Source organism: Oryctolagus cuniculus, chromosome 6, assembly GCF_051225735.1.
Source record: "Oryctolagus cuniculus isolate XC-2025 breed Fujian yellow rabbit chromosome 6, ASM5122573v1, whole genome shotgun sequence".
Lineage (NCBI taxonomy): Eukaryota > Metazoa > Chordata > Mammalia > Lagomorpha > Leporidae > Oryctolagus > Oryctolagus cuniculus.
Genome location: NC_142872.1, coordinates 145,880,544 through 145,904,116, shown reverse-complemented (window position 1 = coordinate 145,904,116; position 23,573 = coordinate 145,880,544). Strand labels below are relative to the sequence as shown.

The following is a 23,573-nucleotide window of genomic DNA, read 5'->3' as shown; positions in this document are numbered from 1 at the left end:
TCCCATACTGTATTGGACATTTTACATCTCTGGTTGCTGCCCACTGAATTCCAGTAACGTGCCCAGTCATCAGCATAATCATAAAATCCTGTAGCCCACTAGTGCTGGGTACTCTAAGGAACAGCCTATGAGAAGAGCATTAGTTTAGCTCTTTTTCACTTACTTGGTTATGCCTGTGTGATTGCTATTGGTTTTCAATATTCCAGAGAGTGAGGGTGAGAGAGAAGTCTTCCATCCACTGGTTCACCCCCCAAGTGGCCGCAATGGACAGAGCTGGGCTGATCTGAAGCCAAGAGCTTTTTCTGGCTCTCCCACTTGGGCGCAGGGGCCCAAGCACTTGGGCCATCTTCTACTGCTTTCCCAGGCCATAGCAGAGAGCTGACTCGGAAGTGGAGCAGCCAGGACTCAGACCAATGTCCATATGAGATGCTGGTGCCACAGGCGGAGGCTTTACCCACTACGCCACAGCACCGGCCCCAATGAGATTAAATTTTATCATCCAGTATTTATTAAGTACACTGTATGTACTAAGTACTGAGATAAAATCATGAACAAAGTAGACAGAGTTTTTGTCTACGAGGACTTGAAGTTGCACAGCTGAGTAAGTGGAAAGGTCAGAATTTTAACCTAGATCTGGCACTCGGGAATGGCACTTCCAGCTAAATTATCTTCTTGAAAAATCTTAGCAAGCTAAATTGATCATGATTGATGAACTCTGAATACCTTTAGAAGGTGTCTCCCACTGTGCAGTGACTTCCTCAGGGTTGCTGGAATCCATGTGCAGCCCCACTCTAAAGCAGTGCAGTGCACAAACGTGCGTGACCAGAAAGCAGCAGGAGCTCAATCTCAGCTGGGACTCTTGCCCTTTCTCAGAGTCCTGCCTCGTCTGGTGACTCCCATCAAAGACCTGCTCTGCCGTGGGTTTTTCCAGGTTCCAAACACCAAACCATGGGTTCTTCCTCATTTACCTCCCTCCCTCCCTCCCCCTTTGTTTTCCTTTTCCCTCCCTCCTTCCTTTTCTCCTTCCCTTAGTGCACACAATATCTCTGAATGCCTACTATTGTTCTGTGTCCTAGGACTATAATAAAATGGTTAGTAAGTTCCTGTCCTCAAGGATCACACCACCCAGAATTCATTCTTCTTCATTGTACAAGGGACTTTGAAAAAATAAATGGAAAATGTAATTAACATCAGGAAAATGTTCTGCGAACATTTTGAAGGCCCCTTGTATGGGCTCACCATAGTTCTGAGGTATTACTGTGTTTGACATTTACTGCTGGAATATTTGGAACATTGGTTAAATGTACACTGATGTGTGTTCACTTAAGTGACATTTTTATCTAGACTGGTACAGTAATTACAAGTTTGCATGCCCCTGTATAGATTGTGCAACTTTTGTACAAAGATGAGTGGCATAAAATTTCATTTTCTTACAAGCATGGAAAAATAGCCTCTACCGGACTTTTTTCCCCCAAAATATTTGGGAGAGCTGGTTGCCTATAGCAGATCTTCTGTATACATATCTGTTAGGTATTGTAAATACAGTAGAGAATGAAGAAAGGACCCAGCAAATTAGATGAGCCCAAAAGGTTAACAAGTTTTGTTATTTGTCAAGATAAACTTTTATCTCAAAACATGTTACATGGGTGTGACAGTCTTTCTCATTTGATTGTGAGTCACTGAGCACAGGGGTCATGTTGTTGTCCTGTTTGTGATACTTGTTCTCCCTTAGACATCTGTGCCACTACGAGACACTTTTTGTGCTTAATGGGGACTCTGTTTTTATTGAATTGAAGATGAAGGAGGAAGGTGATTTTATCAGACAGAGTAAATAATATTTTAGAGAGATTATGGGTTTGGAAAGCAGGGAACATGCTGTGTCTGTCCTGACTTTGTGAGTACCTAGTGTTTTGACCTGAATAAATCACCTAACCTCACTGGGGCCAGTTTCCTTGAAAAATGAAAACCTTATTGCAGGGTTTCTTGCCAGCTGCCAAACACCTTTGATTATTCTGTTACCACTATGTTGTAAGTACATAGAGAATGTTTCATGTTGTATAGGAGAATCTAGGTTATACAAATTTTCATTTTAGTTTTTAAACATATGCAGCCTTGATTTTATCTGAATTTTCTAAAAAGACAGATTTCAGCCTCGGACCCTCTGTGTATACTCTGAGCGTGTGTATAAGGTACTGTGTAGTTAGACATTGTGTGAGCGTGAGCGTTTTTACTTGACTGTGAACTATTTTTTTTTTGTTACCTCTTTGGACAGATCTATTTTTCCCTTCAAGACCAGTTCACAGTGATGCTCATCAGCTGTTATGATTTGCTTTTAGAACTTTTACAGACTCCTCAGTCATCAAAGCTCACACCAAGCCAGTAGATGCCTGCTGAGAGGGAGGGAGATCTGTGGAGAATGTAAGGCCCTTGTCTACAAAGAGGATATGTTCTAGCACTAGAGATACGATGTCTATATGAATAGCGTCAATAGGAACTTGAACACTTAGTTTAAAATCAATATGAAACTAACGAGATAGCTTAAGGCAGACCATGCTGGAAGCAGGGGAAGCCTACTCAAGTTCTCTGCTCCAATTACAAATGCACTCTAAAAGTTTCTATTAAAGATTGTTTAATTGCATGGATCTTGAAAATTCTAGGTCCTACCTATAGTCCTCTTGTCCTTGAAATCCAGTGCCTGGAATGTTTATCGAGGACTGAGAGAAAATGTTAAGACTGACTGTGATTCCCAAATACTAATCTATCCATCTCAAATGAGAAAAGTGAGGGACTGGAATTCTGATAAAAATTCATCTCATGTAAATACTTCCTTTAATCTCAAGGATAATTATATCTGTCCTACTTGTTTGATGTTAAAAACTTTTTATGAAATGATGATAGTGGTAGGTGGTTGGTTGTTGTGATTGTTATGTTAATGTTCTTACTTGGCAAAGTAACATTTGATAATCCTTAAATTCCCCAAGTTTTGCAACCACTGCTATCAGGCTTTGTAAGACATGGTGTGTGTCTTCATGGAGCTTATCTTCTGCTCTTTCACCCTCTGGGAGGAAGTCAAGTTGGTAATACTCTTCTGAATTTATGATTGAGCAAGCAGACTTGGAACCATGTGTTCTGCATTTTCTATTAATGTAGTACAGGCTTGTCTTGGCATTGATGAAAAATCTGCTGTCCAGACACCTCTGTACACAGTAATTATATGCATGGAGCTGTTCTGTATGAAGTCATCAGATCTCATGTGTTCCTTACACCTTGCAAATATGGAGCTAAATCTTTTCATGCAGTGGTGGGGAGGCATTATTCTTTAAGTGTTGTGGTATTAATTAGTAATGGTAGGCTTCTAAAGCAAAAAATAGAGACATCTATTTTCCTGGCGAAAGCTTCTAACGTCTTGAGTATCTTGCTTTGAGGGGATAGTTCACACATCAGGTTTTGATTCTTAGGCAGTTATTTTCCATTCTGAGAGAGCCAACTATTACCCTAAAAGGTCAGTATTTGGTTTCCATGATTAATCAGACACTTGAGCTTCATGGCTATGTGCTGTTCCATGCAGTTTTCTGTGTAATACAGGTATCTTTTTGCTGCATCCTAGGTGGCTGTCTGGTGATCCAGAAGACTCAGCAGTAGAGTTGATTATTTCTTCACTTCTTAGTCCACTGACTCCCACAGGGACTCCAACTAAGGCATACCTTAGCATTTCTCTGAAGGAAAAAAAAAATGTGTAAGTCTTAAATAGACTATGAAAAACAATTCATAAGCAATGGTATCTTTGAAAAGCTTCTACCCAGATGTCCTAATGACTCTATGAGTTTTTAGTTCTTGGGCTTTGAAGTGCCTTTGAATCTTATCTCTTTTGTGTGGAACAGTGTGATTTGGAGTAAGTTGCTTAACTTCTTTATTTGCAAAAGGGAACAGTTCACATTTGATGGCACTGGATGAGAACCCGGACCTTATTGAGAACTTAGCCAGAATTCTCTCCATTCTCCTAATTTGATGATGTTGTATGGCAAACACTGTTTAGATGTTTACCCAACAATCTCATTCTTCCTTCCCTTGCTAATAGAATCCTAATTAGTGTGAGAGATAATGTTTCTCCTACATACACTTTGAGTGGCTGTATTTAACGTAGCTCCGATTGTGGAGACAAAAGAGGAAATCTGCTGAGGTCCTGTCTTTGCTTTACTGACCAAAAGAGGACTCCATGGCTGGCACCCAATTCTCTCTTGCTGCCCTGCACACTGATATGATATCCAGATATCCAGACTGCAGCAGCCACGCTGTGCTCCTGAAGAAAAGGCTGAAAAGATCAGATGCCATCTCTGACCTTGTGAAAATGCCAACCCAGCGTCTACATTCACTATTTTTCAGGCTTTCAATTGTGGACAAATAAACCCTTACTTATGCCTTTCTATTCCCTTACTTGGCAATTGAACACATTCTTACCTGCTATATTAAGTATTGTTATTATCCTTAATCTCCAGATGAAGAAATTTTGGCCCAATGATGCTAAATAATTTGTCTGTTTTATAAAGTTGGTCAGCAATGGGATTGGGTTTCAGATCCCACAAGCCTGAATTTAGAACTTGAGCTCTTAGCCAGTTACCTTATGATGTTTAGGGTATGAAATGAAATTACTTATAAAAAGCACTTTAGCATTAACATGGTACCTGGCATGTAGGTAATATATATCAAAATATTAAGAGCTTTGTCATAATCTCAGCTGCAGGTTAGTGCTTACCAATGGCCTCAGGTTTTGATTTTCATTCAGTTATTTTCCATTCTGAGGAGAGCCAATTTTTATTATAAAAGGTTGTCATTTGGTTTCCATGCTCAATTAAATAATTGTACTTAATGGTTATGGAAGGTACTCAGCAAATTTTTTGACTGAGTGATTGAATAATTCTGTTAAAATTTCCCAGCTATCACTTTTAGAAGGTCACTGTATGCATTTTGGATAGGGAGCTAAAATTTTATAAAATAAATAACATAGTACAGGGTTCAGTAGAAACTTGGCTGCCTCTTCAAATCCAGCCTCCATTCCTGACTGATGGGCAATATGATGTTGCACAAATGACTTACTCTCTCAGTACCTAGTTTCTTTATCTGTAAAGTGGAAATAATAATAATCTGAATTAGCCAAGAGTAGTATTGTTACAATTAATTAAAATTATATGCTTAAAGGTTTTAAAAGGCACTGCTGGAGCCCTAAATAAATGTTAACTTTTATAGCAATAACTATTACAAGTCTTTACTTATTTATTTGTACTCTACCAAAATGATTCCAGTGAATGATGCCAAGTCAAAAAACAAGATTCAGGTAGATGCGGTAAGTGAAATGTGAATCCATGGTGACTTAGCTCTGTTCAAATATAGAAAGATAAAAAAAAAAAAAAAAAAAAAAAACACACACACACACACACACACAAAAACTTAGGTGTACTAGCTTAGTAGAGAGTGCCCTTGTGCAAATGGTTTTCCATTTCAAACTGTCACTCTGAGTCTCAGCAGTTAATTTTCAAAACTAAAAATAAAAAAAAAAGTGTCCTCTTACTTTGAAAATTATAAAATTTCTCTCCTACCTAATCCCCTCTCTTAGTTTCTCTTTTCACATTTGCACATAAACTTGTTTATTTGAGAGGAATCAAGCCAACTTGATCAGGAATGGATAATGTCAGCTCTACCTTACTGGCAGCTAAAAAATGAAGCAGCTATTAATGACAAGGAAAACTAGCAATTATGTTAACTTATGGAATTCAACTTTTAAGACAGGATTATAATTTATGGAAAGGTGTGAAGAGATCTGTAGATTCATTCCCCAGAGAAACAACTGTGATTGGTGAGAACTATAAAAACAGAACTGTTTAAAATCTTTGGAAATTGTCCTAAGAACATACTGCAAATATTTACTTTAAAAAATCTACTAAATATAGAAGAACTATAATGGCAGTTAGTAGCACTTGAACCATGACTTCCTCCTCCCTCCATCTACCCCCCCACACACCCCTGCCAAATTTAGTGGAAGCTCCACTCCAGGCATATGTGGCCAAAAAGATCTTCCATTCATCTCAGCTCTTAAGGAATACAGTATCTCACCAGCAGGGACAAGTAAACAACATTTACACTTCTCTCCAACTTTAATTTTTAGAAATCATCATTTTCTGGTGAATATAGCAAAATATTAGGGGCCCAACCCCAATTCACTGAGAGGATATTGCCTTAACCTAGGGTCAGGAAGAGTTGTCACTCTAAGAGATGCAGGCCACTGTCTCTGTCAAGACCAGAAAGGCTCAGAGATTTTGCCCAAGGGAGAAGATACAGCTGATAAGACCAGAGGATTCCATATTCTTTCCCAAAGGAACTGTGGCGTGAGGGGAAGTTCAGCCCTAAGCCCGCTCTCTAAAACACTGGAGATTTGATGGTAATAAAAGAGGTTGGTAGTTCTATGAGAACAAGATGCTAAACTATAGGCCAGATAATTTACTGGAGAGAAACAGGAAAATGCCTACTGAGAATCTTCCTAAAGAACAAGAAAAAGAAACCCTTGGTGACTGACCTCAAAACAAACAAACAAAAACAAAGCAAATCACATACACAAAAAAACTTGCCTGAATTTGTTAGATGAAACTGTGGACCAGTTCTCATCCCAGGGCATTGTTGAAAAGAGTGGACCAATCAGCAGGCAGTTAGTAGAACCTATTAGCTGGGTGGGATATAATAAACAGAGATGATTAAACAGATCAAGGAGAGACTGCTAAAGCCACTGTCATGCTAGGGTGACTGCAGAGGCCAGACACTTCACACTGTGTCTTGGTGGGGGGGGGGGTGACAGGAGGAATTGGATTTTATTAAAATAGTGTAGCTGAGTTACTAAATCAATAAACAAGAAAAATTATGTCAGAGTGGAGAGAAATCTGTATCCAGACTTGCTATTTCATATTACTTAAAATGTCCTTAAAAAAAAAAAAAAAAAAAAAAAAGACATGCAAAGAAACAAGAAGGTGTGACACATAGGAAAAAAGAAGGCCTCAAATTAAATTGCCTGTGAGGGGGTCTAGATGTCAAATTTAACAGGCAGAGACTTCAAAGCAGTCATTGTGAATATGTTCAAAAAACTAAAAAAACAATGCTAAGTAAGTAAAGCAAACTAGGATGAAAATGTCTCATCAAACACAGACCATCAATAAAAAGAGAACAATTACAAAAAAAAATAACCATATGGAAACTGGAGTTTAAAAGTATAACTGAAATGAAAAATTCACTAGATGGAACCCCTAAAGGATTGGAAAGAATCAATGCATTGGAAGTTAGATTAATGGAGACTTTGCAACCCAAGGAACAACAAAAAAAAAAAAAAAAATAAGAAAAAATAAACAGACCTGTAGATAAATGTAGACACCATTTTATACACACACACACACATGCACACACACATAGTGGGATTTTCAGAAGAGAAAAGAAAGCAAAAGGAGCAGAAAAAAATAATGGTTAGAAACATCCCAAATTTGATGAAAATCAATCTATACACTCCAGAAGCTCAAAGAATTGTAAGCAGGATAATCATGCAAAGAGATCCACAAAACGACACATCACAGTATAAATGTTAAAATACAAAGAAAAAAAAAAGCAACAGGCAAAAAAAGGACTCATCACATATAAAGGAACCCTAGAAAACTAATATCTCAGTTCTTTTAGAAACATTAGAGTCAAGAAGCCTTGTTGCCATAGAATAACATATTCAAATTACTGTAAGAAAAAAATCTGTCACCTAAAAATTCTCTGCCTAGCAAAGCTGCCTTTCACAAATGAAAGACAAGTAAGGAGATATTTCCGGTCAAATGAAAACTGAGAGAAATTGTTCTCTCAGACCTCCCAGCCCCCTACTAGTAGTAAGAAAGATAGTTATTCAGGCTGAAGGCAAGTGAATGCATATGGTAATATGCATTGAACCAGATTTGGCTCCCCAAACTCATGCAGATGCTTGAACACCAAAGTCTTAGGTTAGCAATTAATGGATTAATGCTATTGATTGATGGATTCAGATGAAAGCTTGATCCAATTATGGCATCTGAACGGAGGGTGTTTAGAAAGTGATTGCATTGGATTACATTCCTAGGGTGGTGCCCAGTGACCAAATCATGATGGCATTATAAGGAGAAACTACAGAGTTGGGAGAAGAGTGAGCTTCCTGTGTCTGTCTGCTTCCTGGCTCACCATGTGATGGTTCCTTTGCACCAGCTTCACCATTACCAGGTTCTACCAGATGCCACACTTATGGGGCCACCCGATCTTGGACTGCAAAACTCCAACAGTAAGCTGAAATAAACCTTCTTCCCTCCTAAGTTACTCCTCTTAGCTATTTTAGTTAAAGTAACAAAAGCTAATACAAATGTGAAGCCTCACAAAAAAAGAGAGAAAACTGGCAAAGATAATTATGTGATTGTTAAAGACAATATAAAGGTACATGTCTCCTCTTGTCAATTTAAAATAACTGTGTAAAATAATATGTATATTGTTGTACTGTCAGGCCTAAAACATGGAAACATAATGTATCTAACATAATGGCACAATGTAAGTGAATTGGAATAAAGCTATATTGAGTGAATTAAGGAAATGTATCAAATGGTAGCTTGAATCAACAGGAACAAGTGAAGAGAACCAGAAATGGTAAATAAGAATGTTAAAAATAACAAACTCTGGGGTTGGCACTATGGCATAGCAGGTAAAGCCGCCACCTGCAGTGCCAGCATCCCATAGGGGTGCAAGTTCAAGTCCCAGCTGCTCCACTTCTTATCCAGCTCTCTGCTATGGCCTGGAAAAGCAATAGAAGATAGCCCAAGTCCTTGTGTTCCTGCACCCGCATGGGAGACCCAGAAGAATCTCCTGGCTCCTGGCTTCAGATTGGCTCAACTCCGACTTGCTACCATTTGGGGGATGAACAGCAGATGGAAGGCCTTTCTCTCTGTGCCTTTCCCCCTCTCTGTCTGTAACTCTACCTCTCAAATAAATAAACCGTAAAAAAAAAAAAAAAAGTAAGTGAGTTCTTGCCACCCACATGGGAGACTTAGATTGAATTCCTAGCTCCTGCTTTTGGCCCTGGCTCTGGCCCAGCCCCAGCTGTTGCAGGCATTTGGGGCATGAGCAAGTGGAAGGGAAAGCTAGCTCTCCCCACTCCTCACCCCCAAAAATAAAATACTTAAAGGTAAAAAAAGAAAAAAATGTAAGTGAAATAAATGTGTCAAAATTGTGCCAGTTTAAAAAAAAATGACATGAAACAAATAGAAAGCACAAAGTGAAGTGGCAGGTAAAAATTCAACTATAGCAGTTACAAATTTAAGTAGATGAAACAATCCTGTCAAAAGGTACAGATACAAGATTGTATACAGAAAATAATACCCAGCTATATGCTGTATACAAAAGACACAATTTAGATTTAATAATACAAATAGATTCAAGGTAAATGGTAGAAAAAGATACATAGTGTAATAGCAATGATTAAAAAAAAAAACGAGTAAAAGAGGTTTTTTTTTTTTATCTTTTATTTAATGAATATAAATTTCCAAAGTACGACTCATGGGTTACAATGGCTTCCCCCCCCCATACCGTCCCTCCCACCCACAACCCTCCCCTTTCCCACTCCCTCTCCCCTTCTATTCACATCAAGATTCATTTTCGATTATCTTAATATACAGAAGATCAGCTTAGTATACCTTAAGTAAGGATTTCAACAGTTTGCTCCCACACAGAAACATAAAGTGAAAAATAATAGATGATTTTTTTAAATGATGATGAAATCAGATCAGACCTATTGTCATGTTTAATCCCAGTGAGAGTCAAGTTGGGAATTGATAATTTCTTTTTTTTTTTTTTTTTTTACAGAAGATCAGTTTAGTATGCATTAAGTAAAGATTTCAACCGTTTGCACCCCCATAGAAACACGAAGTGAAATATACTGTTTGAGTACTCATTATAGCATTAAGCCTCAATGTACAGCACATTAAGGACAGAGATCCTACATGAGGAGTAAGTGCACAGTGACTCCTGTTGTTGACTTTACAAATTGACACTCCCGTTTATGGCATCAGTGATCTCCCTATGCACCAGTCATGAGTTTCCAAGGCTATGGAAGCCCCTTGAGTTCTCCGACTCTTATCTTGTTTAGACACGGTCATAGTCAAAGTGGAGGTTCTCTCCTCCCTTCAGAGAAAGGCACCTCCCTCTTTGAAGACCTGTTCTTTCCACTGGGATCTCACTCACAGAGATCTTTTTGCCAGAGTGTCTTGGCTTTCCATGCCTGAAATACTCTCATGGGCTTTTCAGCCAGATCCGAGTGCCTTTAGGGCTGATTCTGAGGCCAGAGTGCTATTTAGGACATCCACCATTCTATGAGTCTGCTGAGTATCTCACTTCCCATGTTGGATCACTCTCCCCTTTATTTATTCTATCGGTTAGTGTTAGCAGGTTCTAGACTTGTTTATGTGCTCCCTTTGACTCTTAGTCCTTTCATTATGATCAATTGTGAACTGAAATTGATCACTTGGACTAGTGAGATGGCATTGGCACATGCCACCTTGATGGGATTGAACTGGAATCCCCTGGTATGTTTCCAACTCTACCAATTGGGGCAAGTCAGCCCGAGCATGCCCCAAATTATACATCTCTTCCCTCTCTTATTCCCACTCTTATGTTTAACAGGGATCACATTTCAGTTAATTTTCAACACTTAAGAATAACTGTGTGATAATTACAGAATTAAACCAGTCATATTAAGTAGAACAGACAAAAAAAAAATTCTAAGAGGGATAATGTATTAAGTTGTCCATTAACAGTCAGGGCTATGCTGATCAAGTCACCGTTTCTCATAGTGTCCATTTCACTTCAGGAGGTTTCCTTTTTGGTGTTCAGTCAGTTGTCACCGATCAGGGAGAACATATGGTATTTGTCCCTTTGGGACTGGCTTACTTCACTCAGCATGATGTGTTCCAGATTCCTCCATTTTGTTGCAAATGACTGGATTTCGTTAAAACAAAAATACTAGAGGTATATAGGAAACTTTTTAAACTCTAGTAACATTTTCAATGTATTTGAAAGATAACAATAATTATAAGTATGTATGTACTTAATAGAATAAACCCCAAATATACAAAGCAAAAAGTGACAGAATTAAAAGGACAGTTCAATAATAATAGCTCAAGGTATAAATAACCCCCTTTCAGGGTGAGCATTTGCCTGTTAAGATGCCAGTTGGGATGCCCCACTTCCATATCAGTTTTTAGGTTTGAGTCTTAAGTGTACTCCTTATGTGAGCTTCCTGCTGGTGTACACTCTGGAAGGCAGCAGGTGATGGCTCAAGTAGTTGGGATCCTTTCCACCCATGTGGGAGACCTGGATTGAGTTCCTGTTCCTAGCTTCAGCCTGGTCTATCTGCAGCTGCTGCAGGCATTTGGAGAGTAAGCCAGGAGATGGGAACTCTCACTTAAACTATAACAATCAGTACTAATTTTCTCAAACCTACTGGAATCTACCTGGTGCTACCTAGGGATGAACCTGCATGCATTCCACCTCTCTGGACCCATACCTGTCAGTACAAAATCTGTTTACCTTGTAGTCACCCTGTGGGATTGGAGCAGGGTTCAGTTCACATCCCCAAGTTTAGGTACTAGGGCTTTTGGTGTGATAAGTTCCAGAACCAGTTGCACTCTCCCAGCAGAAACTGGGGAAGGGTCCATCCACATCACATAGTCCTAGAGCCACAGCTGTTAGTGCCACAAGCCACAACATCACTCAGGCTAAAACCATGCTTTGACTATCACAACCCCTAGTGTAACTGAAAACAAACTCTGAAGACTAAAGATACACAGCATAGAAAGCCCATATTCATCTCAAAGTCAAACATTACCTCTACAAACTGCAATAGACTAGACTATGGTGTCACAGAAACAGCTGACATTGATGAAAAGAAATCACTCAGAGGTTACACTTCTGGGCTCTTCTAGAACCAAAGACCAAATGACAATCTACGTGATACCCTGTAATCCACATAAGTCATTAACTCATTTCCAATAAAACTACTCCACAAAGAGGAAGAGATTATTATATTAGATAGGGAAATGTCGATGTAGGGACACAGGAAACATGAAGAAGTAAGGTAGCATGACACCTCCAAAAGAACAATAGTTCTTCATACATAGATCATCATCTGAAGGAAATCAAATGCCAGAAATAGAATTCAAAATAATGATGTAGGGGAAGTTTGATACAAGAGTATACAGATAAACAAATGAGGAAGTCAATAGGTGAAATGAATGAATGAAAAGTTCACTAAGGATATAGACATCATTAAGAGCCAAACAAATTTTGGATATGAAATCTTCAGTGAAATTAAAAATAAAATTGAGAGTTTCAACAGCAGAATAGACCAAGTAGAGGAAAGAATTTCTGATCTGGAAGACAAGACTTTAGAAATAATCCAATCAGACAAAAATAAAGAGAAAAAGATTTCAAAAGAATGAAGAAAATCTGTGTAAAAATACATAATAGCATTAAACAACCAGGCATTTATATTATAGGGATTCCTTGATAAAAGAAGAAAAAGAGTATTGAGAACCATTATTGAATGAAATAATGGCTGAAAATTTCCAAAGTCTTGAAAGAGACATGGACATCCAGGTACAAGAAGCTCAGAGGATTTCAAGCAAATGCTACCAAAAAAGCTCTTCCCCAGGTTATGTTGTAGTCAGATTGTCAAAACTTAAGGACAAGAAGAGAATCCTGAAGACATTAAGAGAAAAATGTCAAGTTACATATAAAGGAAAACCAGTTAGACTAACAGCAAACCTCTCAGCAGAAACCCTACAGGCCAGAAGAGAGTAGAATGATATATTCAAGGTTTTAACAGAAAAAAAATTCCAACCAAGAATATTATATCCAGCAAAGATATACTTTAGAAGTGAAGGAGAAATAAAGTATTTCCAAATAAATGAAAACAGAGGATTCACCGCCCTCAGACCAATCTTATAAGAAATTCTGAAAGGCGTCTCACATTAGAGGTAAACATGAAAACACATGACACTATCAAAAACTCACTAAGAGAACAAGTATAATCACAAAATGACAGTTGTTTTGCAACTGTGAGTTCTTATCTATTGATACTAACCTTGAGTGTAAATGGATTAAATTCCCCAGCCAAAAGATTCTTCTGCTACAAGAAACTCACTTCACAAATAAAGATACACATAGGCTGAAATTCAAGAGCTGGAAACAGATGCATGAAGCAAATGGAAACCAAAAATGAGCAGGATTTTCTATACTCATATCAGATAAAACAGAGTTTAGGTCAAAAGCTATAAAAAGAGACAATAAACATTACATATTGATAAAAGGATCAATTCAGTGAGATAGAACTATCATAAATATATATGTGTGTGTATATATATATATACACACCCAATACAAGACTACCCAGATATTTACAGCAAAAATTATTGAACGTAAAATAAGATATAGACTCCAATACAGTAATAGTGGGGGACTTCAACACCCCACTGTCATCAATGGACAGATCAGACAGAAAATCAACAAAGATACATAGGAGTTGAACCATACTTTTGAACAAATAAATTTAACAGACCTTTATAGAACATGTCACCCATCAGCTGCAGAATACATATTTTTATCAGCACATGGAAGGTTCTCTAGGATAGACAATATATTAAATTTAAAAAGATTGAAATCATGTATGTTCTCAAACCACAAAGGAATAAAACTAGAGATCAAGACAATAAAACAAGAACAATAGAACATTTGCAAACACATGGATATTAAACAACATGCTACTGAACAAACAATGGATCATTGAAGAAATTAAAAAGGAAATAAAAAAACTTTCTCAAAATAAATGGAAATGAAAACAACATACCAAAACCTGTGGGATACAGCAAAACCACTATTAAGAGGGAAGTTTATAGCATTAAGTGCTTACATTTAAAAAAGAGAAAAATCCAAATAGCACTCTGGCCTCAGAATCAGCCCTTTAGGCATTTGGATATGGCTGAAGAGCCCATGAGAATATTTTAGGCATGCAAAGCCAAGAAACTCTGAAAAAAAAAAAAGAAGAAGAAGAAGAAGACCTAAATGAAAGATTTCTGCGAGTGAGATCCCGGTGGAAAGAAAGGGGCCATCAAAGAAGGAGGTACCTTTCTCTGAAGGGAGGAGAGAACTTCCACTTTGACTATGACCCTGTCAAAATAAAATCAAAGTCAGCGAACTCAAAAGGCTTCCATAGCCTTGGCAACTCATGACTAGAGTCTAGGGAGATTACTGACGCCATAAACAAGAGTGTCAATTTGTTAAGTCAACAACAGGTGTCACTGTGTACTTACTCCTCATGTAGGATCTCTGTCCTTAATGTGTTGTCCAATGTGAAGTAATGCTATAATTAGTACTGAAACAGTATTTTATGCTTTGTGTTTCTATGTGGGTGCAAACTGATGAAATCTTTACTTAATATATACTAAATCAATCTTCTGTATATAAAGAGAATTGAAAATGAATCTTGATGTGAATGGAATGGGGGATGGGAGGGGTGCGAGTGGGAGGGAAGTTATCAGGGGGGAGCCATTGTAATCCATAAACTGTACTTTGGAAATTTATATTTACTAAATTAAAAATAAAAATAAAATAAAGAGAAAAATCTCAAATAAATTATCTAATGATACATTTTGTGGACTTAGAAAAACAAGAACAAACCAAACCCAATATTAGTAGGAGGTAAGCAATAATAAGGATCAGGTCAGAAATAAATTAAATTGAAATACAAAAGACCAACAAAACAGAAAGCTGGTTTTTTGAGAAGATAAACAACCTTTTAGTTTTGTTGTCACCATCTGAAAGGGAAATTAATTTGATTGATAAATTCCAAAAGAAATGGAATAGTAGGTTAAACTGTCTACGATGAGGTGATCATTTAAACTTATGGATAAAGCCAAGATGGTGGAAGAGGGAGGGAGCTTACTGATAGTCCGGGATAAGACATATTAATAAAAGTGAAGCTAGTGTAGTCTCAGGGAAGAATTAGGGAAAAAACAGCAGAGGAAAGTCTTCTGTAATTAGAGAGACACGGTGGATCTACATGGAGGGCACGGGTGCCCACGGCTCAGGACCCCAGGTGCTGAGAGTCTCCACACCAGTGCTGGAAAGAGGTGAGATGAAACTGCAGTAGCCTGAGACACTGGTGGAAAAGCAGCAAGAAGAGCATAGAGGGAATGAGGCTTGAAGCCCCATGGGGAAAAGTGCACCACCTAAGTAGAGGAGAGAAAAAATAAAAGGGATGGTACGGACATGATTCTCTGTCTCCAGTCACCTTACAAAAGCCTATGAGCCGATAGAGCAGGCACCATTTTGGAGATAGGTAACAGTTGTGCCAGCTCAGGGCCGTGCCCAGCAATCAGCCAAACAGAAAATCCTGACTCTGGTGGGGAATAATAACAGGAGACTAAGACCTAGTGAATGTGTGGAGCTTATGAACTGGGACTGTGTGGAAAAAAAAAAAAAAAAAAACTGAGGGTGTGTAGGAGAACTCACAGTGTGGCTGAGACTTGAGTAGTCTTGGTGGGAGACGCCACAAGCTCAGGCTGCCCTGGCTACCTGGTGAGAGATATAACAGGGGAATCTGAGCTTACACTGAGGACTGCAAAGATCCTTTGTGTGGTGCTTGGGACAGAGCAGATGAATATTATACCCACTGGGGCTAGTGCTCAGGCATTGATTGCCATCAAGGAAAAGAACTCAGCTGAGCGGAATTGCTTCCCTTCTGATTAAAAAAAAAGAGAAAAGAAGCTGGCGCCGTGGCTCAATAGGCTAATCCTCCACCTTGCGGCGCCGGCACACCGGGTTCTAGTCCCGGTCGGGGCGCCGGATTCTGTCCCGGTTGCCCCTCTTCCAGGCCAGCTCTCTGCTATGGCCAGGGAGTGCAGTGGAGGATGGCCCACGTGCTCGGGCCCTGCACCCCATGGGAGACCAGGAAAAAGCACCTGGATCCTGGCTCCTGCCATCGGATCAGCGCGCTGCGCCGGCTGCAGCGGTGGCCATTGGAGGGTGAACCAACGGCAAGGGAAGACCTGTCTCTCTCACTGTCCACTCTGCCTATCAAAAAATAAAAAAAAAAATAAAATAAAAAAAAAAAAAAAAAAAAAAAAAAGAGAAGATTTACCATGCCAAACTTGGGTGTGTCACTTTAGGCACAGCCTTAACCCTGAAGAACTGAACAGCGCTCTCTGGCCACACCCACCAGAAGCCTCTAGAAAGTCACTGAAAGCAGACAGTTCCAATTACAAATGCCAAACAACAAACACAACAACCGAGGAAACAAGAACAAGGAAGGCAACATGACGCTCCCAAAAGAACATGACACATCAATACAAGATTATGAAGACAACGAGATAGAAGAAATGCAATAAATGGAACTCAAAAAATTTATGATAAGAATATTTATAAGCAACCAAAAACAAATGGATGAACTACTGAAAATCTCTCTCATGAAAATGAAATCTTAAGGAGGAATCAAAATGAAATGAGGAATTTAATAGAACATGAAATTGAGATATTGAATAAAAATCAAAATGAAATGAAGAATTATATAGAACAAATAAAAAACACATTTGAGAGCCTTAAAAACAGAATCAGTGAGGCAGAAGAGAGAATATCGGACTTAGAAGACAGAGCACAGGAAAGTATACAGTCAAACCAAAGACAAGAAGAGGAAATTAGAAATCTAAAAATATTGTTGGGAATCTACAGATACTACTAAAAAATCCAACATTCAGGTTCAAGGAGTTCCTGAAGGCATAGAGAGAAAAGATTAAAAGGCCTTTTTAGTGAGATACTAGCAGAAAACTTCCCGGGTTTGGAAAAAGAAAGACATCCCAGTACAGGAAGCACACAGAACTCCCACTAAACATGACCAGAAGAGATCCTCACCATGACACATTGTAATCAAACTCACCACAGTGAAACATAAAGAAAAGATTCTAAAATGTGCAAGAGAGAAATGCCAGATTACTCTCAGAGGATCTCCAATTAGACTCACAGCAGACTTCTCATCAGAAACCCTACAGGCTAGAAGGGAATGGTGAGATATAGCCCAAGTACTAAGAGAAAAAAACTACCATCCCAGAATATTCTATCCTGCAAAGCTCTCACTTTTGAATGAAGGTGAAATAAAGACCTTTCATAGTAAACAGAATTTGAATTTGTCACCACTTGTCTAACCCTGCAAAAGATGCTTAAGGATGTGTTACACACAGAAACACAGAAACATGGCCATCAATATCAAAGAAGGTAAAGGAAGAAAATCTCTCAGTAAAAGATCACAGAAAGGTCAAAGTATATATTAGAGATATCTTTGGGAAAATGGCAGGGAAAAATCACTACCTATCAGTAGTCACATTGAATGTAAGTGGCCTCAACTCTCCAGTTAAAAGACACAGACTGGCTTAATGGATTAAAAAACAAAACCAATCTATTTGCTGCTTACAAGAAACATATCTTTCCAACAAAGGTGCATGCAGACTGAATGTGTAATGTTGGGAAAAGATATTCCATGCCAGCAGAAACCAAAAAAGAGACAAAATAAACTTTAACACAAAAACTGTAAGAGAGACAAAGAGGGGCACTATATTATGATTAAGAGATCAATTCAACAGGAAAAGTAACTATTATAAATGTATATGCACCTAATAACAGGGCACTGGGTTATTTAAAAGATATGTTAAGGAACTTAAAGGGAGACTTAACTCCAGTACAATAGTATTGGGGGACTTCAATACTCTACTTTCATCAATGGACAGATCAACCAGACAGAAGATCAACAAGGAAACAGCAGATTTAATTGACACTATAGCCCAAATGGATCTAACAGATATCCACAGAAATTTTCATCCTACACTTGAAGAATTTACATTCTTCTCAGCAGTACATGGAACTTACTCTAGAATTGACCACATACTAGGCCATAAAGCAAGTCTCAGCAAATTCAAAAGATTCAAAATCGTACCATGCATCTTCTCAGATCACAATGGAATGAAGCTGGAAATTAGCAACTCAGGAATCGCTAGAGCATATGCAAACACATGGAAACTGAACAACATGCTCCTGAATTAACAGTGGGTCATAGAAGAAATCAAAAGAGAAATCAAAAACTTCCTGGAAGCAAATGAGGATAAAAACACAACATATCAAAACTGATAGGATACAGCAAAAGCAGTGTTAAGAGGAAAGATTATAGCAATAGGTGCCTACATCAAGAAATTGGAAAGGCACCAAATAAATGAGCTATCAATGCATCTCAAGGGTCTAGAAAAAATACAGCAAACCATACCCCAAACTAGTAGGAGAAGAGAAATAATTAAAATTAGAGAAGAAATCAATAGGATTGAATCCTAAAAAAAATTACAAAAGATCAGCAAAACAAAGAGCTAGTTTTTTGAAAAAAATTTAAAAAAGAAAAAATAAAATTGACACACCATTGGCCCAATTAACTATAAAAAGGAGAGAGATGACCCAAATCAACAAAAATAGAGATGAAAAAGGGAATGTAAAAACAGACACCACAGGATAAAAAGAATCATCAGAAATTACTACAAAGAGTTGTATGCCAGGAAACTGAGAAATCTATCAGAAATGGATAGATTCCTGAACATATACAACCTACTTAAATTGAACCATAAAGACATAGAAAACCTAAACAGATCCATAACTGAGACAGAAAATGAATCAGTAATAAAGGCCCTGCCAACAAAGAAAAGCCCAGGACCAGACAGATTAACTGCTGAATTCTACCAGACATTTAAAGAAGAACTAACTACAATTCTTCTCAAACTATTAAAAACAATTGAAAGAGAGGGAATACTACCAAATTCTTTCTATGAAGCCAGCATGACCTTAATTCCTGAACCTGAAAAAGATGCACCATTGAAAGAGAATTACAGACCAGTTTCCCTGATGAACATACATGCAGAAATCCTCAATAAAATTCTGGCCAATAGAATGCAACAACACATCAGAAAGATCATCCACCCAGACCAAATGGGATTTATTCTGGTATGCAGGGATGATTCAGTGTTCACAAATCAATCAGTGTGATACACCACATTAACAGACTGCAGAAGAAAAACCATATGATTATCTCAATAGATTCAAAGAAAGCATTTGATAAAATACAACACCCTTTCATGATCAAAATTCTAAGCAACTTGGGTATAGAAGTAATATTCCTTAACACAATCAAGGCAATTTATGAAAAACTCATGGCCAGCATCCTATTCAATGGGGAAAAGTTGGAAGCATTTCCACTGAGATCTGGTACCAGACAGCGATGCCCATTCTCACCACTGCTATTCAATACAGTACTGGAGTTTTAGCCAGAGCCATTAGGCAAGAAAAAGAAAGGGATACAAATTGGGAAGGAAGAAGTCAAACTATCCCTCTTTGCAGATGATATGATTCTTTATTTAGGGGATCCAAAGAACTCTACTAAGAGACTATTGGAACTCAAAGAAGAGTTTGGCAAAGTAGCAGGATATAAAATCAGTGCACAAAAGTCAACAGCCTTTGTATACACAGATAATGCCATGGCTGAGAAAGAACTTCTAAGATCAATCCCATTCACAATAGCTACAAAAACAATCAAATACCTTGGAATAAACTTAACCAAGGATGTTAAAGATCTCTACAAGAATTACAAAATCTTAAAGAAAGAAATAGAAGAGGATACCAAAAAATGGAAAAATCTTCCATGCTCATGGATTGTAAAAATAAACATCATCAAAATGTCCATTCTCCCAAAAGCAATTTATAGATTCAATGTGATACCAATCAAAATACCAAAGACATTCTTCTCAGATCTGGAAAAAATGATGCTGGAATTCATATGGAGACACAGGAGACCTCAAATAGCTAAAGCAATACTCTACAACAAAAACAGAGCCAGAAGCATCACAATACCAGATTTCAAGACATACTACAGGGCAGTTGTTATCAAAACAGCATGGTACTGGTACAGAAACAGATGGATAGACCAATGGAACAGAATAGAAGCACCAGAGATCAACCCAAACATCTACAGCCAACTTATATTTGATCAAGGATCTAAAATCAATTCCTGGAGCAAGGACAGTCTCTTCAACAAATGGTGCTGGGAAAACTGGACTTCCACATGCAGAAGCATGAAGCAAGACCCCTAACTTACACCTTACACTCAACATGGATTAAAGATCTAAGCCTGTGACCTGACACCATCAAATCATTGAAGAACATCAGAGAAACCTTGCAAGATATAGTCACAGGCAAAGATTTCTTGGAAAAGACCCAGAGGAACAGGCAAAGCCAGAATTAACAATTGGGATTACATCAAACTGAGAAGTTTCTGTACTGCAAAAGAAACAATCAGGAAAGTGAAGAGGCAACCAACATAATGGGAAAAAATATTTGCAAACTCTGCAACCGATAAAGGTTTAATAACCAGAATCTACAATGAGATCAAGAAACTCCACAACAACAAAACAAACAACCCACTTAAGAGATGGGCCAAGGGCCTCAATAGACATTTTTCAAAAGAGGAAATCCAAATGGCCAACAGACACATGAAAAACTGTTCAGGATCACCAGCCATCAGGGAAATGCAAATCAAAACCACAATGAGGTTTCCCCTCACCCCGGTTAGAATGGCTTACATACAAAAGTCAACTAACAACAGATGCTGGGGAGGACATGGGGGAAAAGGCATACTAACCCACTCTTGGTGGAATGCAAACTGGTAAAACCACTATGGAAGACAGTTTGGAGATTCCTCAGAAACCTGAATATAGCCCTACCACATGACCCAGCCATCCCATTCCTTGGAATTTACTCAGAGGAAATTAAATTGACAAATAAAAGAGCTGTCTGCACCTCAATGTTTATTGCAGCTCAATTCACAATAGCTAAGACATGGAATCAACCTAAAAGCCTGTCAACAGTAGACTGGATAAAGATTTATGGGGTGTGTACTCTATAGAATACTGTACAGTGCTAAAAAAGCGTTCATTTTCAACAAAATGGAGGAATCTGGAAAACATTATGCTGAGTGAAATAAGCCAGTCCCAAAGGGACAAATGTCATATGTTCTCCCTGATCTGTGACAACTAACTGAGCACCTAAAAGGAAACCTGTAGAAGTAAAATGGACACTATGAGAAACAGTAACTTGATCAGCCCTTGTCCTGACTGTCAAGGAAAAACTTACTGCTTTATTCCTTTTAGTATTTTTTTTTTGTTGTTCTACTTAATACCATTGGTTGAACTCTTTAATTAACACACAATTTTTCTTAGGGCTTAAATTTAACTGAAAAGTGATCCCTGTTAAATATAAGAGTGGGAGGCCAGCACCGTAGCTCACTAGGCTAATCCTCCGCCTGCAGCAACGGCACTGCAGGTTCTAGTCCCGGTTGGGGTGCCAGTTCTGTCCCAGTTGCTCCTCTTCCAGTCCAGCTCTCTGCTGTGGCCTGGGAAGGCAGTGGAGGATGGCCCAAGTGCTTGGGTCCTGCACCCACATGGGAGACCTGGAGGAAGCACCTGGCTCCTGGCTTCGGATCAGCACAGCACGCCATTTGGGGGGTGAACCAATGGAAGGAAGACCTTTCTCTCTGTCTCTTTCTCTCTAACTTTGCCTGTCAAAAAAAATAAATATATAAGAGTGGGAATAAGAGAGTGAGGAGATGTACAGTTTGGCACATGCTCACTCAGACTTACCCCTAATAGTAGAACTAGAAACGTGCCAGGGGATTCCAAATCAATCCCATCAAGGTGGCATGTACCAATGCCATCTTACTAGTCAAGGAGATCAGTTTCAGTTCATAATTGATTATAAGGATAGGACTAAGTGTCAAAAGGATCACATAAACAACACTAGTGTCTGCTAATAATAACTGATAGAATTCAAAGGAGAGAACAAGAACAATCGGGGCCGGGGCCTTGGCTCACTTGGTTAATCCTCCACCTGTGGCACCGGTATCCCATATGGGCGCCGAGTTCTAGTCCCAGTTGCTCCTCTTCCAGTCCTGCTCTCTGCTGTGGCCCAGGAGGGCAGTGGAGGATGGCCCAACTGCTTGGGGCCCTGAACCTGCATGGGAGACCAAGAAGAAGCACCTGACTCCTGGCTTTGGATTGGCACAGCACTGGCCATAGCCACCATTTTGGGGGTGAACCTACAGAAGGAAGACCTTTCTCTCTGTCTCTCTGTCTCTATCTCTCACTGTCTAACTCTATCTATCAAATAAAAAAAAAAAAAGGAAAAGGAGTGAACAATGCAACATGGGAATCGGGATATTCAGCAGACTCATAGAATGGCAGATGCCCTAAACAGCACTCTAGCCTCAGAATCAGTCCTTAAGGCATTTGGATCCAGCTAAAAATCCCATGAAAGTTTCTTAGGCGTGGAAAGCCAAGACACTGTGGCAAAAAAAAAAATGACCTAAATTAAAGATCTCTGTGAGTGATATCCTATCAGAAAGAATGGGCCATCAAAGTAGGAGGAGGTAACTTTCTCTGAAGGGAGGAGAGAACTTCCACTTTGATTATGGCCTTGTCTAAATAAAGTCGGAGTTTGTGAACTCAAGAGTCTTTCATAGCCTTGGCAGCTCATGACAAGAGCCTCAGGTGATCACTGACGTCATAAATAAGAGTGTCAATTGTTAAATCAACAACAGGAGTCACTGTGCACTTACTCCCCATGTAGGATCTCGGTCCTTAATGTGTTGTACTATGTGAATTAACGGTAAAACTACTACTCAAACAGTACCTTATACTTTGTGTGTCTGTGTGGGTGCAATCTGATGAAATCTTTACTTAGTATAGTTGATCTTCTATATAAAAAGATAATTGAAAACAAATCTTAATGAAGAATGGGATGGGAGAGGGAGTGGGAAATGGGATGGTTGTGGGTGGGAGGGAGATTATGAGAGGAGAAGCTGCTATAATCCAAAAGTTGTACTTTGAAAATTTATATTTATTAAATAAAAGTTTAAAAAAAACTTATGGATACTATGGGAGACCCAGAAGAAGCTACAGGTTCCTGGCTTCAGATCAGCCCAGATCCAGCTTTTGGGACCATTTGGGGAATGAGGCAGCAGATGGAAGACTCTCTCTGCCTCCGCCTCTCTCTAACTGCCTTCAAGTAAGTAAATAAATTTTTTTTTAAAAAAAGCTTGTGGGTGCATATATGCAGTTCTGAGTTTAATATAGTCATTATATACACAGCAGTGAGGTAAGTACTGGAGGTGTGAAGGTGTAAAGGTAGAGGAAGTGCCATATAAATGGATAATTCATACTTGACACAGGTCATGTCCATACTCTATGGCTTTGTGTTGGAAGGATGCCCAGGTGCTCTTGACATGGGAGGGCATGAAGCAGGCAAAGCTGGGCAGGAAGAATGGAGAAAAGGTTGGCCATAGGTTCTTCCCACATGTGGTAACTCAGACCTCCAAACTGCATTTGAGGGAGAAATATACATGCATCCTTTCCTTTTCA

General features: G+C 38.8%; 1 protein-coding gene across 9 annotated transcripts in view; it reads left to right on the top strand.

Moving 5' to 3' along the window:
- The window catches only part of TAF2 (TATA-box binding protein associated factor 2), a 136,293-nt gene extending 127,249 nt beyond the window's left edge, over window positions 1-9,044 (top strand). For 4 of the 9 annotated variants that reach the window (XR_007918709.3, XR_016235915.1, XM_051844011.3 and 1 more), the window contains one exon: window positions 3,608-5,250. Coding sequence is in view for 4 of the 9 variants with exons in the window: in XM_051844011.3 (XP_051699971.1) it covers window positions 3,608-3,642 (35 nt within the window). In the remaining 5 variants the exon portion in view is untranslated. Of the gene's footprint in view, window positions 1-1,076; window positions 5,251-8,128 lie in introns of those variants that run through there. The other 5 variants (XR_007918706.3, XR_016235916.1, XR_007918710.3 and 2 more) reach the window with 5 other exon arrangements.
- The last annotated feature ends 14,529 nt before the right edge of the window (window positions 9,045-23,573 follow it).